We start from the raw sequence: 17,459 nt of genomic DNA on the forward strand, positions 1-17,459 counted from the left end.
GATTATGAATTTCAATGGAAAGTGAAGCTTCAAATTGTGTCATATTCACAATGCTTTGAGAATGGAAGGCAATAGTGCACGAGTTGGTGATTGGCTGGCAGGCAAAAGGCCAGGCAGCGGTTATCGCGTGGTTATACTGAAGGCAGCAGCAGTTGGCCAGCACTGTGCATTCTCCGGCAACCTCGTGAGCTGTGGATATGCCAACTTCCTTGGAGGGACATGCTGTTAAGATCTTGTGAAGTGATGGTCTGACGTCTTCGCAAACCGCCCCAGCACCAAGACACCCAGTTAAGTACTATAATTACTAAGAGTGCTTAGTTAACTGTGATTGTGATCACTCTTGATACGGTAAGATGTTGCAGGACGTGTGATGTTATGTGTGTTCAATTTCATTTGATGCCTCTTACTAAGCAGGTATTCTGCTTTGCATAATATTGATGTATTTGCAGAATGTTAGTTCATTAGCTATTATTAGTAGGTGCTTAATTTGCTTACGGTATTGGTTACTCCATGTCAATATGACCTCTGCGGGCAATCTCAGTTTTTATTTCTAAAGGTTACCGTGTTGAGCTCTGCAGGCCCATTTAAGGTGGCCAATATGTGTGTCATTAATTTCTAGTGAGCGTCGGTTCTCGTGAGACAGTTCATTTCCCACTTTTAGCATTTGTTATCAGGTACTGTTTCACTTAAGCAATGGATTTGTGAGTGAAATTACTTGATTTTATAGTGTTAATTTACTGGTCAATCTTGAATGTTAAAGTTAAGAAAGGTTTTTTGCCCTCCTGTTGTCAGTTGTGGTCTGTGTTTCAGTGAGCTGAACAAGTGCAGAGCTTCCCTTTAGATTACAAGTTTGGCTTACGGGCGGTGGACTTCGCCTGAGCTCATGTGTTCCCCTTCGGTAGCATTTGCTGGGTTCACATTTCTGTGGCCAACTCAATGTGGGGTTGCAAACGGAGCCACATCTTGGTTTGAAGTTAAGTATTACTTCCCTCAGTCGGTTCCACCGTTTGTGGCTAAACTTAGGCCTTACTACTGTTATTACACATTTATGATTGTACAAAGTTGTAACTTTCTATGCCCTAAAAGCCCATCTTACAAGCCAATGGGCATTTGAATAATTTCGGAGTTCGCTCTGCAAGGTTCTCTAGTCTAGTAATGTGCAAGATTGCCCAAGATACGTTTTAATAAATTACGTTCTAAATATTCATGTTAAAATTGAAGCACTGTGTCCATTGTTATTTTACATGTAACGTTAAATTATTGGAATTGAAGGGTCTTAAATAACGTGTCTTAACTAGAGTTCTTTTGTTAAAGCTGTGGTGAAATTCAGCCTTAGTGGCTTCTGTCAATTTTTATATGAGATTGTTGCTAATGGTTTATTAGTTTATTAATTAGTTTATGCAATGATAGGGTTTCTTAAATATTTTGCCCGAGTGGCATTTCTCAATGTTTATGGGAGAGTGTTGGCTAATGATTTATTAACTTTCTTACAATTTTATGTAATGAGTGTTTCGTAAATAATCTTGCCTGAGTCAGTTTTTATGTGAGACTGTTTTTGGTAGTTAATAAACACATTGGAATTGAAATGTTCACTTTATTGGGTCAGCCCTTCCACTCCCTTTAGATTTAAAGGTTAAACAAAGCAGGTGTTAAGTAAAAAATACTCGGGTGTCAAACTCATAAAGTGCCTTCCAAAGAGTTTGCAGGACAATGTGAGCAAAAAGACATTCCAAAAACTTTTAAAGGATTATTTAATGGAAAAAGAACTTCATAGTGTAGAAGAGTATATGCATCAGTGAATGAAAAATGCTACTATTACTGTTATAGAGGTACTGTATCTAATTGAACATATTATGGTATGGAAATAACATGAAAACATGAATACTGAGAGAAAAATTTAAATATGAGTATAATGTAGTACTGGTATGTAAATAATTTTCAGGACCTAAAAAATGGGTGAAAAATGTATGCAACATTATTAAAGTATTGCCTCTTTTATGTATTAAATTATAATAAATAGGTTAAATATTGTAAGAAAATAGGTTTAAGTTGACTTGTCCTACATTACAAGCATGCACTTTGTACAAAATGTAATCAAATGGGACCAAATAAAAATCAATCAATCAAATCAATCAATCAATCTTTAACTAAATGTCGTTTGGGTTATTCTTGGCTGTAGGTGAGCTCATGTAAATTAACAGATTAAAAGGCAGTCTACGTAAAATTATTTTCTTTCTTCAATATTTGTAGTTATAGCTGAATATCAGTTAGAGAAATCAATGGATTTAACTAGGGCTAACTTCTTTACCAGTCCATCAGTAACGTAATGAATAGATCAAATATAACAAAAATATTCTGCCATCAGTGATGCAGATAGTTTCTTATCGATTTGACTCTCTTAACAGCGGAAGCTCCCTGTGGAATCGGTGATGAGTGCAAACGTGTAACTGCAAGAATATCCTGGACAGTGAAGCAGGGGGAAAAACTGTAGTGGAAGACAGAGACTGCAGTACATACGTGAGATAGCTGAGGACGTTTGGTCCAAGTATGACTGTCAGATCAAATGGGTGTGACAGGAGAGGCAGTTGCGGCAACTGCATCAAACCAGTGTGGAACCAAGCCTTCCATCATTCAGTAAAATGGCATCACAGTAAAAAGCTACAGATAATAATGTCTTAAACTGCTGTAGTTGATCACAATTAACAAACGATTCCAGCTGGCGTCTGGAAATGCAGGTGGTGCTGGTGCCGGTCCGGGCGCTTGCGCCACTCCTCCGCTGCTCTCGCAGGTGTCTGTCTGCAGTCAGTGCTGACAGAATGGGACAACTGGTTTGGAAGTGTCCACAAACACACCGTGAATTAATTGCCCTACTTGCTAATTGCATCAACGTGAAATGTCCAACATGCGTACCGCTTGTCGTACGACACAGAACACCAGTGGTCGTAAATACATCCAGACTGAGAGGGGATGGAGAGGGGAGTCATGCCTTGTCGATGTCAGTCTGAGCAACAACGCAGGCACTGTATCTCAACAAGTTTCTGAGTGAAAGTTACAAAGGCAACTCCATGCAAACGATATTTGTGCTGGGGTATCCCGCAAAAGGCCGTGACTCAGGATAACACATAAAAGCGTCATGTCTTTAATGGGCTAAACAACGGAGAAATGGGACAGTATTAGAGGCTGATTGTAGGTGTATAGTGTGGGTCAAAGAGTGGCCGTTTTCCCTGCTTTCCACTGACGCAAAGCACAGAGTCCACCAATGGCCAAATCAGTAGTTTAACTCACAGTGTATGAATTCTGTATTTCAGGCCAGAAGTGGTTTTTTACTGTTTCAGGTGTTCTTCACATACATAGACAGAAAAAAAACGCAACACTAAAAAAGTAATTAATGTTCAGTAGTGAAATTTCGAGAATACATTTGTCTAGCTGACACATTTAAGTGATTCATATTGCAATATCACAGCATTACATAAGCCATTGCAAATGGAGAGCCCTGCTACGTTATTAACCAGTGTAACCCCCAGAATGCAAGCATGCAAATGTGCATGCATTGTGTTGGACACGTGCCAGACGTCAGTGCATGAGTTTGAGTTCCATGCCTGTTGCCTTAGTCGGTCAGTACAGAGACTATTAACGCTGTTTGTACATCTACATCTACATCTACATCTATACTCCGCGAGCCACCTTACGGTGTGTGGCGGAGGGTACTTATTGTACCACTATCTGATCCCCCCTTCCCTGTTCCATTCACGAATTGTGCGTGGGAAGAACGACTGCTTGTAAGTCTCCGTATTTGCTCTAATTTCTCGGATCTTTTCGTTGTGATCATTACGCGAGATATATGTGGGCGGTAGTAATATGTTGCCCATCTCTTCCCGGAATGTGCTCTCTCGTAATTTCGATAATAAACCTCTCCGTATTGCGTAACGCCTTTCTTGAAGTGTCCGCCACTGGAGCTTGTTCAGCATCTCCGTAACGCTCTCGCGCTGACTAAATGTCCCCATGACGAATCGCGCTGCTTTTCGCTGGATCATGTCTATCTCTTCTATTAATCCAACCTGGTAAGGGTCCCATACTGATGAGCAATACTCAAGAATCGGACGAACAAGCGTTTTGTAAGCTACTTCTTTCGTCGATGAGTCACATTTTCTTAGAATTCTTCCTATGAATCTCAACCTGGCGCCTGCTTTTCCCACTATTTGTTTTATGTGATCATTCCACTTCAGATCGCTCCGGATAGTAACTCCTAAGTATTTTACGGTCGTTACCGCTTCCAATGATTTACCACCTATGGTATAATCGTACTGGAATGGATTTCTGCCCCTATGTATGCGCATTATATTACATTTATCTACGTTTAGGGAAAGCTGCCAGCTGTCGCACCATGCATTAATCCTCTGCAGGTCCTCCTGGAGTACGTACGAGTCTTCTGATGTTGCTACTTTCTTGTAGACAACCGTGTCATCTGCAAATAGCCTCACGGAGCTACCGATGTTGTCAACTAAGTCATTTATGTATATTGTAAACAATAAAGGTCCTATCACGCTTCCCTGCGGTACTCCCGAAATTACCTCTACATCTGCAGATTTTGAACCGTTAAGAATGACATGTTGTGTTCTTTCTTCTAGGAAATCCTGAATCCAATCACAAACCTGGTCCGATATTCCGTACGCTCGTATTTTTTTCACTAAACGTAAGTGCGGAACCGTATCAAATGCCTTCCTGAAGTCCAGGAATACGGCATCAATCTGCTCGCCAGTGTCTACGGCACTGTGAATTTCTTGGGCAAATAGGGCGAGCTGAGTTTCACATGATCTCTGTTTGCGGAATCCATGTTGGTTATGATGAAGGAGATTTGTATTATCTAAGAACGTCATAATACGAGAACACAAAACATGTTCCATTATTCTACAACAGATTGACGTAAGCGAAATAGGCCTATAATTATTCGCATCTGATTTATGACCCTTCTTGAAAATGGGAACGACCTGCGCTTTCTTCCAGTCGCTAGGTACTTTACGTTCTTCCAGCGATCTACGATAAATTGCTGATAGAAAGGGGGCAAGTTCTTTAGCATAATCACTGTAGAATCTTAAGGGTATCTCGTCAGGTCCGGATGCTTTTCCGCTACTAAGTGATAGCAGTTGTTTTTCAATTCCGATATCGTTTATTTCAATATTTTCCATTTTGGCGTCCGTGCGACGGCTGAAGTCAGGGACCGTGTTACGATTTTCCGCAGTGAAACAGTTTCGGAACACTGAATTCAGTATTTCTGCCTTTCTTCGGTCGTCCTCTGTTTCGGTGCCATCGTGGTCAACGAGTGACTGAATAGGGGATTTAGATCCGCTTACCGATTTTGCATATGACCAAAACTTTTTAGGGTTCTTGTTTAGATTGTTTGCCAATGTTTTATGTTCGAATTCGTTGAATGCCTCTCTCATTGCTCTCTTTACGCTCTTTTTCGCTTCGTTCAGCTTTTCCTTATCAGCTATGATTCGACTACTCTTAAACCTATGATGAAGCTTTCTTTTTTCCGTAGTACCTTTCGTACATGATTGTTATACCACGGTGGATCTTTCCCCTCGCTTTGGACCTTAGTCGGTACGAACTTATCTAAGGCGTACTGGACGATGTTTCTGAATTTTTTCCATTTTTGTTCCACATCCTCTTCCTCAGAAATGAACGTTTGATGGTGGTCACTCAGATATTCTGCGATTTGTGCCCTATCACTCTTGTTAAGCAAATATATTTTCCTTCCTTTCTTGGCATTTCTTATTACACTTGTAGTCATTGATGCAACCACTGACTTATGATCACTGATACCCTCTTCTACATTCACGGAGTCGAAAAGTTCCGGTCTATTTGTTGCTATGAGGTCTAAAACGTTAGCTTCACGAGTTGGTTCTCTAACTATCTGCTCGAAGTAATTCTCGGACAAGGCAGTCAGGATAATGTCACAAGAGTCTCTGTCCCTGGCTCCAGTTCTGATTGTGTGACTATCCCATTCTATACCTGGTAGATTGAAGTCTCCCCCTATTACAATAGTATGATCACGAAACTTCTTCACGACGTTCTGCAGGTTCTCTCTGAGGCGCTCAACTACTACGGTTGCTGATGCAGGTGGTCTATAGAAGCATCCGACTATCATATCTGACCCACCTTTGATACTTAACCCAGATTATTTCACATTCGCATTCGCTAATAACTTCACTGGATATTATTGAATTCTTTACTGCTATAAATACTCCTCCACCATTGGCGTTTATCCTATCATTCTGTGTCTAGGATTTCGTTACTGTTCACTTCCGGTTTTAACCAACTTTCCGTTCCTAATACTATATGCGCACTATTTCCTTCAATAAGAGATACTAATTCAGGAACCTTGCCCTGGATACTCCTGCAGTTTACCAATATTACGTTAACTTTTCCTGTTTTTGGTCTCTGAGGACGGACGTTCTTTATCAACGATGATAATGTCCTCTCTGGTAAGCCGTCAGGTATTTTATCGTTTCGCCCAAGGGGAGGTCCCTCTAACCTAAAAAACCCCCGTGTGCACGCCACACGTACTCTGCTACCCTAGTAGCTGCTTCCGGTGTGTAGTGCACGCCTGACCTGTCTAGGGGGGCCCTACAGTTCTCCACCCAATAACGGAGGTCGATGAATTTGCAACCATTATAGTCGCAGAGTCGTCTGAGCCTCTGGTTTAGACCCTCCACACGGCTCCAAACCAGAGGACCGCGATCGACTCTGGGCACTATGCTGCAGATATTAAGCTCAGCTTGCACTCCGCGTGCGATGCTGGTTGTCTTCACCAAATCAGCCAGCCGCCGGAAGGAACCAAGGATGGCCTCAGAACCCAAGCGGCAGGCGTCATTCGTTCCGACATGTGCTACTATCTGCAGCCGGTCACACCCAGTGCGTTCAATAGCTGCCGGAAGGGCCTCCTCCACATTACGGACGAGACCCCCCGGCAAGCACACCGAGTGCACACTGGCATTCTTCCCCGACCTACCCGCTATTTTCCTGAGGGGCTCCATAACCCGCCTAACGTTGGAGCTCCCTATAACTAATAGGCCCGCCCTCTGTGACTGTCGGGACCTTGCCGGAGAATCGGCCACTGGCCCAACAGGCGAGGCATCCTGTGGTGGCTCGGAAACGATGTCATCACCACTAGGAAGCACCCCGTACCTGTTGGAAAGGGGTAAGGCAGCTGCCACGCGGCCAGATCCCACCTTCGCCTTTCGGCCAGGCACGCTCACAACAACCACAGTCCCTACACATGACTATGTTTACCCTACTCTATACGGTGACAAATTCCCAAGATAATCTTCTGATGAGCTACTCTGATAATCAAGAAACACTCACTGAAATACGAGACGCGAAAACTACGCTAGGTTTTCCCAGAAAAACTATTTAAAAGCTAAGCGCAGCTGCTGCTGGTGCTCTCGCTCTGGCTGTCACAAGACAACTGCTGATTCAAGTGACTAGTGGCTAACGGCCGCGAAACAAACAAAAGACGGTTTTAGGGCGCTTTCTGTCCTAAACGATCAAGAAAACACTAAGAAATCTAACACGAAAACTACGTAAAGTTTTATCAAGAACTGTTAGTTACTATGCAGAGCAGATAAACACAAATAGAATCCCTTCCTTAGTGGAAGGTCGTAAACAAAATGCAAAATAAACGCTTTATACAAACAGTACTCGCTGCTGCTGGTGCTCTCGCTCTGGCTGTCACAAGACACTGGTGTCGTTGGATGATGGTGTCCCATATGTGCTCGATTGCAGACAGATCTGGTAAACGAACAGGCCAAGGCGACGTGTCAGCACCCTGTAGAAGATTCTGGGCTACAGCAGCAGTCTATGGGCGGCCGTTATCCTGCTGCACAACACCCCAGTAATTCTGTCCATGAATGCGAGGACAACTGGCCAAATCACTGCACTGACCTACAATTTTGATATCACAGTGTGTGAGGTGACCACAAGCTAGCTGTTTTTCTAGGAGTTCCTTCCGGAGTGGGGGAGTTGCCATGTATGTAAAAAACAGTATTCCATTTGAGTCCATAGTCGTATCACGGCACTGCACTGAACAGATATTTGAATGTTGTTCAGGGGCAGTTGAATTTAGTGAAACTAAACTTTGAATTCAGGGCATTTCTGCTCAAGCTAGAGGGTTCTTGATTCACTTTATAGGAAGTGAAGTGCCAGAAATTAGTTATATGTGATGACTTCAGTATTAATTTTGTGTATGACAGTGCAAGAAAAAGGATGTTGATAGATCTCCTAAATTCATATGTTCTGATGCAGACTGTGTTTTTTCCAACTACAGTGCAGGGGAATAGTAGCACAGCAATAGAAAATATTTTTATTCATTCTTCATTACTAGATGAGCATTCTGTTCTTAAAAGGGTGAATAGACTTTCAGATCATGATGCACAAATTTTAGTGCTAAAACAAATGCTACGTGTGGTGTCACCACTAGACACCACACTTGCTAGGTGGTAGCCTTTAAATCGGCCGCGGTCCGTTAGTATACGTCGGACCCGCGTGTCGCCACTGTCAGTGATTGCAGACCGAGCGCAACCACACGGCAGGTCTAAAGAGACGTCCTAGCACTCGCCCCAGTTGTACAGCCGACTTTGCTAGCGATGCTACACTGACAAATACGCTCTCATTTGCCGAGACGATAGATAGCATAGCCTTCAGCTACGTCATTTGCTACGACCTAGCAAGGCGCCATTATCAATAGATATTTAACTTGTGATGCCTGTACCGTCAGACCGATGTACACCACTTACGGATTAAAGTTAAGTATTACATCAACTACGTACTTTATTTGCTACTATTAATTCCCTTAACTGTTCCAGACCTCGCGCCAGCCTGCGTGTAATTAAACGCGTGCATTTCGGCCTCCTCTAGCAACACGGTGTTGGCTCTTCTGCCAACACAGCACATGGCGACGAGTCTACAAAGGGTCTTCTTCTTTATACTTGCTTAAATTACTTGTGTCATGGCTTTGCCACAATCTCCAGTTGTACTGTCCGAATTTTATCGCTTGCAGAATCAGCAGATGCAGGCCTTATTGGATGCCCTTGGACAGCTCGTCCAGGGTCAACGTGCGATGCAAAACGATGCGGCAGCCGCCGCTCCACCGCTCCCGCAGCCACAATTCGTAGTTGCACCACCTTTTCGTCCTTTTGATGCGGCACTGGAAAGGTGGATGGAGTGGTCAGGCCAATTTGGATTCCATCTCGCCGCCTACAGAATTCAAGGTATTGAGCGGCAGCCTTTTTTGCTTTCTTGTGTTGGCGTCCAGACGTACCGAGTGATAGTGAAATTATTTCCCTGATGCAATGTAGCAACTCTGTCCTACGACGAAATTTTGTCTGCATTAGATGCATATTTCAAAGAATCAGTCAATGTAGTTGCAAAAAGGTATATCTTCTTTCATACAAAACGTATGGCCGGTCAAACTAATAGGGAGCGGGTTGCTACTTTGCAAGGCCTTACAAGGGATTGTGCTTTTGAGTGTCAGTGTGGACTCCCTTATTCAGATACAATGGTACGTGATGCAATTGCACAGAATGCTTCTGATGTTCGTATAAGGCAACAGGTTTTGAAACTAGTCAATCCTTCCCTTTAACAAGTAATGGACATATCGGATCGGCAAGAACAACTTGACTTTGCTCAGGAATCATTTGCAACTTCGCCAGCCGTGTGTCACGTTAACCGGCCCGCCAGGCGCGCTGCACGGAACAGTAGACAGCCCTCGCGCCCGACCGCGCAGCTGTTGCCAAGCCCTCCGCAACGTGTGCCGCGCCAGCAAGCAAATGCAGTGCTAAAATCATGCCCGCAGTGTGCTACTAGACATTCGCGTGAGAATTGCCCATCCCGCCAAGCTATTTGCTTTTTCTGTAATAAAAAAGGATATGTTCAAAGTGTTTGCCAGAAAAAGCTTAGATCGGACACTCACAACCATTCCAGGCCCTTTGCTTCGCGCCGGAATCGGAATCGAACCACAAATACTCAGGCTCATGAACCTTCGCCCATGGACATTCATGTCGTTCATTCCACTCCGCCCAGTGCCACTCTCTCTAACAGTGACTGTGCTCGTCCCACAAAAAGTGTGCGTCGACATCGACGGAAATCCCGTCCGGTTGCAAGTGATTCTGTAACAGTGTCAGTTCACATTGCACGAGACAGTCGCTCTTGTCGTCAGCAGGACAATAAACTTTTTGTAGATTTGGTCATTAATGGCAACGTGATCCCATTCCAGCGCGATACCGGACCTGCAGTTTCACTGATCAATAAAGCCACGTACAAACAACTGGGCACACCTCCGTTGTGTGCTGCAAATGTTAAGCTAACTACATATTCAGGTCACAAGATCCCTGTGTTAGGACAGTGCAGCCTTCTTGCAACATACAAGGGACAAACAAAACGTGTGTCATTTTACGTACTTCATTCTTCTTCTGCTGTGAACTTGTTTGGTTTAGATTTATTTGTTTAACTTGTCTATAGTAAATCAGGTCCTCTCAGTGAACCAGACTGTGCCTTCAGCCAGTGTTTCTCGTCTATGTGAAGAGTTTGTAGACTTTTTGCTCCGGGTCTTGGTTGCGCTAAGAACTATAAAGCACATTTGGAACTGAAAGTAAACGCACAACCGAAATTTTTCAGTGTGCGCAATGTTCATCACGCATTGCGTGATGAGGTCGCAAGAACATTAAACGATTTAGAATCACAAGGTGTAATTGAACGTGTGCAGGCTTCTCTCTGGGAATCACCATTAGTAATTTTGCCAAAACCTTCCGGAAAATTGAGACTTTGTGTGGACTTCAAGGCCACAGTGAATCCACAATTAGTGATTGCAACTTATCCTTTACCCCGCCCGGAAGATCTTTTTGACAAACTGTGCCCGGGTAAATATTTTTCGAAATTGGACCTAGCAGATGCGTACTTGCAAATACCAGTGGACGAAGAATCCCAGCGCGTTTTGGTGGTTAACACGCATCTTGGTTTGTATCGATTCAAAAGACTGCCATTCGGGTGTGCATCCGACCCTGCATTGTTTCAACAATATCTGCAAACTGTTTGTGCGTCGGTCCCTACTGCAGCAAACTATCTGGACGAAATTGTGATCTGCAGAAAGACCGAAGAAGAACATTTAGCAAACCTCCGGACATTATTTCAGGTATTGCGGCAAAATGGTCTTCGCTTGAGGAAGGACAAATGTGTGTTTTTTTCTCGGGACTTACCCTATCTGGGCCATGTAATAAATGCCCAAGGCATACATCCGAGTCCCGAGCACCTCCATGCCATACAGGACTTGCCTTCGCCGCAGAATTTGAAGCAGCTACAGAGTGTGCTGGGAAAAATCAATTACTCTAAGAAATATGTGCGCAACGCCTCTTCCATTTCAGCTCCGGTTCATCGCTTACGCCGTAAAGGTGTTCCGTTCGTCTGGACGACGGAGTGCGAACGTGCCTTTCGCCAGTTGAAATCGGCGTTGCTGTCTAATACTTACCTTACGCCATTCGATCCCCAGAAACCCCTTTTGTTGATGGTAGATGCCTCGAATTTCGGGATTGGTGCTGTGCTTGCGCAGACAGATGGATTGCATGATCGCCCTATTGCCTTTGCGTCCAAATTGCTCTCGTCTGCGCAACGCAATTATTCACAGATCGAGAAAGAAGCTTTGGCTCTCGTATTTGGTGTTACTAAGTTTCATGATTTCTTGTATGGTCGTCACTTTACCATCATCACAGACCACAAACCTTTGACATCGCTTTTTCATCCGAACAAGCCTGTACCTCCACGTACAGCGCAGAAATTCATTCGCTGGTCTATTTTCCTCTCGCAGTACCGCTCGATATCTTGTATCGGTCCACTGCTAAGCACGGAAACGCCGATGCGTTGTCCCGTTTGCCTGTTGCCGAGGACAGAGCATTCGATTCTTCCGAACTTGCTTGCATGTTCATTGATGCGGAAACCGATGTCATGGTCGAATCGTTTCCGATTGATTTTCGTCGTGTAGCTACAGCCACAGCTGCTGACCCTGTCCTTGCTACCATTTTGCGTTTTGTTGCTACTCAATGGCCCTTGTCAAAGTCACGGTTCGGGGATCCGTTGGTTCGCCGATTTTTTGCTCACAAGGCGAGACTTTTTGTTCGACGTGGTGTTTTGTTGTTGCGTTCTGATAATGATCAGTCCAGGATCGTGGTCCCACGTTCGTTACAGTGCTCTGTCTTACGGCTTCTCCACCAAGGACATTGGGGTATAGTGCGAACGAAACAACGTGCTCGTCAGCACTGTACTTGGTTCGGAATCAATGCTGCAATTACGAATATGTGCTCTTCTTGCACGGCGTGTGCTGAACAACAATCCGCACCGCCGCGGAAATTCTTTGCATGGCCAAAAGCCACTTCCCCTTGGCAACGCTTACACATCGATTTTGCTGGTCCATTCTGGAGTGCTCGACGGTTGGTTGTGGTAGATTCATTCAGTAATTTTCCTTTTGTTGTCCGGATGTCTTCCACGACGTCATCTGCCACCATCCAAGCGTTATCCGCTATCTTTTGCATTGAAGGTCTTCCACACACTATTGTTTCCGACAATGGCCCACAATTCATGTCCGCAGAATTTCAGTCATTCTGCAAGGCCAATGGTATTCAACATCTGACATCCGCGCCGTTTTCGCCTCAGTCAAACGGTGCCGCTGAATGATTGGTGCGGACTTTCAAGTCGCAGATGTCGAAGTTGAAAGAGTCGCATTCTCGGGAGGACTCGTTATTGCTCTTCTTGTCCTCGTATCGCTCTCAGCCCCGCGATGGTCGCTCGCCGGCTTAGTTGCTCCACGGTCGTCCCCATCGAACCTTGATGTCTTTGCTACATCCGCCGCATCAGGTTCCTGTGCAGCGGCAGTCACCTGCTTTTGCTCCTGGCGACGTTGTATACTATCGCAACTATCGAGGTTCACAGCGTTGGCTCGCAGGGCGCATTCTTCGCTGCCTCGGCCGCGCTATGTATCTGGTTTTGGGGGCCTCTGGTGAGGTGCGTCGGCATCTCAATCAGCTGCGCCTCTGTCGTCGCACGGCTTCCGCCGCTCCCCGTCTGCTTTCAGCGACGGTGCCGTCCGGTCAGCGCCCTGGGACCCATCTACTGGCTCGCCTCATCCCCAGGTGTTACCGACGCTGCCTTCCATTTTGCCCCATGGCGACGCGCCGCCGCAGCCGCCGCCGCCGCCGCCGCCGCCTGTTCTCCCGCCGGCGACGCCCGCAGTGGACGCTTCGCTGCAGCCGCCAAGCGCCTCCCTGGGTTACGCGCCGCCGATCGCTTCCCAGCTGTCCTCCGACATGGAACTCTTGCCCGCTCCGACCCACATGACGTCTTCGCCCGTCGGGGGCGGCGCCCCGATGGAGGTCGACTCTTCCTGTCTCTCTACGGGCGCATACACCACATGTTGGCGTGCACCCTGGACTAGGTTTTCAGGAGTTTCCTAGCTCCCCTCGGACCGAATGGCAGGGTGCGGGTGGCACAGCGTCCTCCCCACGGCGGGCGGAAGCCTTATAACACACCCGTTCGCTGATTTGCGGGGGATGAATGTGGTGTCACCGCTAGACACCACACTTGCTAGGTGGTAGCCTTTAAATCGGCCGCGGTCGCCACTGTCAGTGATTGCAGATCGAGCGCCACCACACGGCAGGTCTAAAGAGACGTCCTAGCACTCGCCCCAGTTGTACAGCCGACTTTGCTAGCGATGCTACACTGACAAATACGCTCCCATTTGCCGAGACGATAGTTAGCATAGCCTTCAGCTACGTCATTTGCTACAACCTAGCAAGGCGCCATTATCAATAGATATTTAACTTGTGATGCCTGTACCGTCAGACCGATGTACACCACTTATGGATTAAAGTTAAGTATTACATCAACTACGTACTTTATCTGCTACTATTAATTCCCTTAACTGTTCCAGACCTGGCGCCAGCCTGCGTGAGCTTAAGCACGTGCCTTTCGGCTTCCTCTCATAGTGACTTGGCTGTCTTGCCAAGTCACAACATTACGTATAATTACAAACTATGTAGGAAAGTTAACCCAATGGCTGTAGAAAGTTTTTTAAACCTCCTCAAGGAAAAGAGTGGCAGGATGTTTATAGTGCCAATAATATAGGTGACAAATATAATGCTTTCCTTAACACATTTCTCATGCTCTTTGAGAGTTACTTCCCATTAGAACGTTCTAAATGGGGTAATATCAGTAAAAGGCAGCCTGGGTGGCTGAAAAGTGGGATACGGATATCTTGTAGAACAGAGCAGGAATTGTACCAAAATGTTAGAAGTAGTCACAATCATGCTAAAGGAGCCCATTACAAACAGTATTGTAAGGTGCTTAAAGATGTTATTTGGAAGGCAAAGAGTATGTGGTATGCAAATAGAATAGCTAATTCATAGGATAAAATTAATACCATACAGGCATTTGTGAAGGAAGTGTCTGGTCAGCAGCACAAGGTCAACAATATAAAGTCAATTCGTTGTAAAAATATTTCTGTTACTGATAAATCAGATATATGTACAGTGTTTAACAATCGTTATCTAAGCATTGCCGGTGATCTAAATAAAAATTTAGTTTCTACAGGAAATCATATAACTTTCTTGGCAAATGCCTTTCCGAGATTGATATCTGAAATACTCTTCTGTGATACAGACAAGAGCGAGATTGAGTCAATTATTAAATCACTGAAGACTAAGGACTCTCATGGTTATGATGGAGTGTTTAGCAGAATTTACAGTACTGTGCTGCATATGTTAGCCCTATATTTAGCGACATTTGTAATTTTTCCTTTAGGAATGGTCAGTTTTCTGAGCTATTGAAGTAGTAAAGCCGCTTTTTAAAAAGGGAGGAAGGGATAATGTAGATAATTTTAGACCTATTTCTATGCCATCAGTGTTTGCAAAAGTTATTGAAAAAGCTGTGTATGTAAGGATAATTGATCATTTTATATCACACGATTTGCTATCAAATGTACAGTTCGGCCTTATAAGTCGTTTAACAACTAAAAGTGCTATATTATTTTTTAAATATGAAGTACTGGATGGGTTAAAGGAAAGGTTTCGTACGATAGGCATATTTTTTTTATTTAACTAAGGCGTTTGATTGTGTTGATCACGAAATATTGCTACAGAAGTTGGATGATTACGGAATATGGGGAGTAGCTCAGAATTGGTTCACCTCTTACTTCAGCAACAGACAGCAAAATGCCATTATTCAGTATTGAGAATGGCTATGATGTAGGGCCTGAGTCGGGTATGGTCAAATGGGGGAGGAGGGGGTGTCCCAGGGATCAGTGTTGGGGCCACTCCTGTTCCTTATTTATATAAATGATAAGCCGTCTAGTATTACGGGTAACTCTAAAATATTTCTGTTTGCTAATGATATTAGCTTAGCAGTAAGGGATGTTGTGTGCAACATTGTCTCCGTTTCAAATAGTGCAGTTCATTACCTAAGTTCATGGCTTGTAGAAAATAAACAAACGCTAAATCACAGTAAGACTCAGTTTTTACAGTTTCTAACTCACAATTCAAAAAAACTTGACGTTTTAATTTGACAGAATGTGCATATGATTAGTGAAACTGAACAGTTCAAATTTCTAGGTGTTCAGATAGATAGGAAACTGTCGTGGGAAGGCAGCGTTCAGGATCTTGTTCAATGAATTAACACTGCCATTTTTACTATTCGAACGGTATCTGAAGTTAGTGATCGTTCGACACGAAATGTACTCTACATTGCTTATTTTCATTCGCTTATGTCGCATGGTATTATATTTTAGGGTAACTCTTCCCATTCAAAATGAATATTTTTGGCTCAGAAACGGGCGGTTCGGTCAATGAGTAGTGTAAGTTCGCGAACCTCTTGTCGACCCCTGTTCCCTGGCCTGGGTATTTTGGCCTCTTAATATGTATATACTTTACTGTCATTACTTGTTAAACATTTCAGCTTGTTCCCAAGAATAAGCAGCTTACTCGGCTGAAATCAAACCTGCATTTGGATCGGACTTCCTTAACTCTCGTGCACAAAAGTGTGTAGTGTACTGCTGCATCCATTTTCAATAAGCTACCACATGTGTTCAAAAAACTTAACAGTAATCCACGCGTTTTCAAATCGAAACTGAAGAGTTTGCTCATGGATCACTCCTTCTATTTTGTTCAGATCCTTGAAAAATTAAGCTGATTCTTATGTTGTATTGTTGATTGCACTTACTTAAACGTGTGGCTTGACTTTTTTTGGGTTCATAAATATTTCATTTTTGTCTTATATTATTTTTACCTAGTAATTTCATGTACTGACACGTTCCATGACCTTGGAGATTTTCTCCTCAATTTGGCCCTGCGGGACTTGACGTGTAAATAAGTAAAATGAATAAATAAGCGTTCATGCTGTCTTACAAAATCACATCCCAGACCGTAACAACAGGTGTAAGGTTAGGGAGTCTAACATGCAGACAGGTTGATTGCAGGCACTCAGCTGCTGCCTTGATCAACAAACGGCCATCTCTGGCACCGAGGCAGAACCAGCTGTCATCGGAAAACACAACAGACTTCCACCCAGCCCTCCCGTGAGCTCTATCTTGACACCACTGAAGTCGCAAATGGCTGTGGATTGGGGTCAGTGGAATGCGCGCTACATGGCGTCTGGCTCAGAGCTGTCCTTGAAGTAACCGATTTTTTAAAGTCTGTTGTCTCACTGTCATGACAACCGCGGCTCAGATTGCTGCGGCACATGCAGTACGATGCACAAGAGCCATATGACAAACACAACGTGTGTGTCACGGTAGTGCCACGTGACCATCTGGAGCCTGGCTTTCCTGCAGCCATACAGTATGTCGTGTATGACTTCGTACAGAATAGTAATAGAGCTAGGCTACAAAGTGGTGTGGGAACTGTCATTGTAGGAAATCTGGACAGGATTAACTGCTACCGAGCAAGTTAACGCGAAAAACAGATCATTTACTTAACTTGCATTTCTCTGGTATACGAAGACTCATTATAAATAATGCAGCAAGAAGTACAGCCCAGCTAGTACAACAGTCACAAGGATTAAGCTCTCTGAACAAAAGCGTAGGCGATGTTGTCACAGACCCGATTAGGTGGCCTTCACATAGTGAAGTGGATCCAAGTACAAATGGGCTGCGTTGCTGCCACCTGCTGTCCTACACAGCGACGGCAGAGGGCGCTCTCTGTGTGGAGCTGCTGGAGGCGTGGTACAGCAGGCGCGCACCACTGGGTCTGCCAGACCCCACGCAACCGCTGGCAGCATCTGACGGAAACTTGCTGTTCTTTTGCCAACTTTGAGATCCCGGTAGGGGGGTATCGGTATGTGTTAACAAATTCCTTACCCCCAAACCCCCACACAGTAGTCGCGGAGGGTAGATGAGGAAACAGTGGTGTGGGGAGGGCTGGATGCAG

General features: G+C 44.6%; 1 protein-coding gene across 1 annotated transcript in view; it reads left to right on the forward strand.

Moving 5' to 3' along the window:
* LOC124616657 (dipeptidase 1-like) overlaps positions 1-2,812 on the forward strand; it is a 181,702-nt gene extending 178,890 nt beyond the window's left edge. The window contains exon 11 of the mRNA XM_047144985.1: positions 2,690-2,812. Within this exon, the coding sequence (XP_047000941.1) occupies positions 2,690-2,812 (123 nt within the window). The remainder of the gene's footprint in view (positions 1-2,689) is intronic.
* The last annotated feature ends 14,647 nt before the right edge of the window (positions 2,813-17,459 follow it).

Source organism: Schistocerca americana, chromosome 5 (genome assembly GCF_021461395.2).
Source record: "Schistocerca americana isolate TAMUIC-IGC-003095 chromosome 5, iqSchAmer2.1, whole genome shotgun sequence".
Classification (NCBI taxonomy): domain Eukaryota; kingdom Metazoa; phylum Arthropoda; class Insecta; order Orthoptera; family Acrididae; genus Schistocerca; species Schistocerca americana.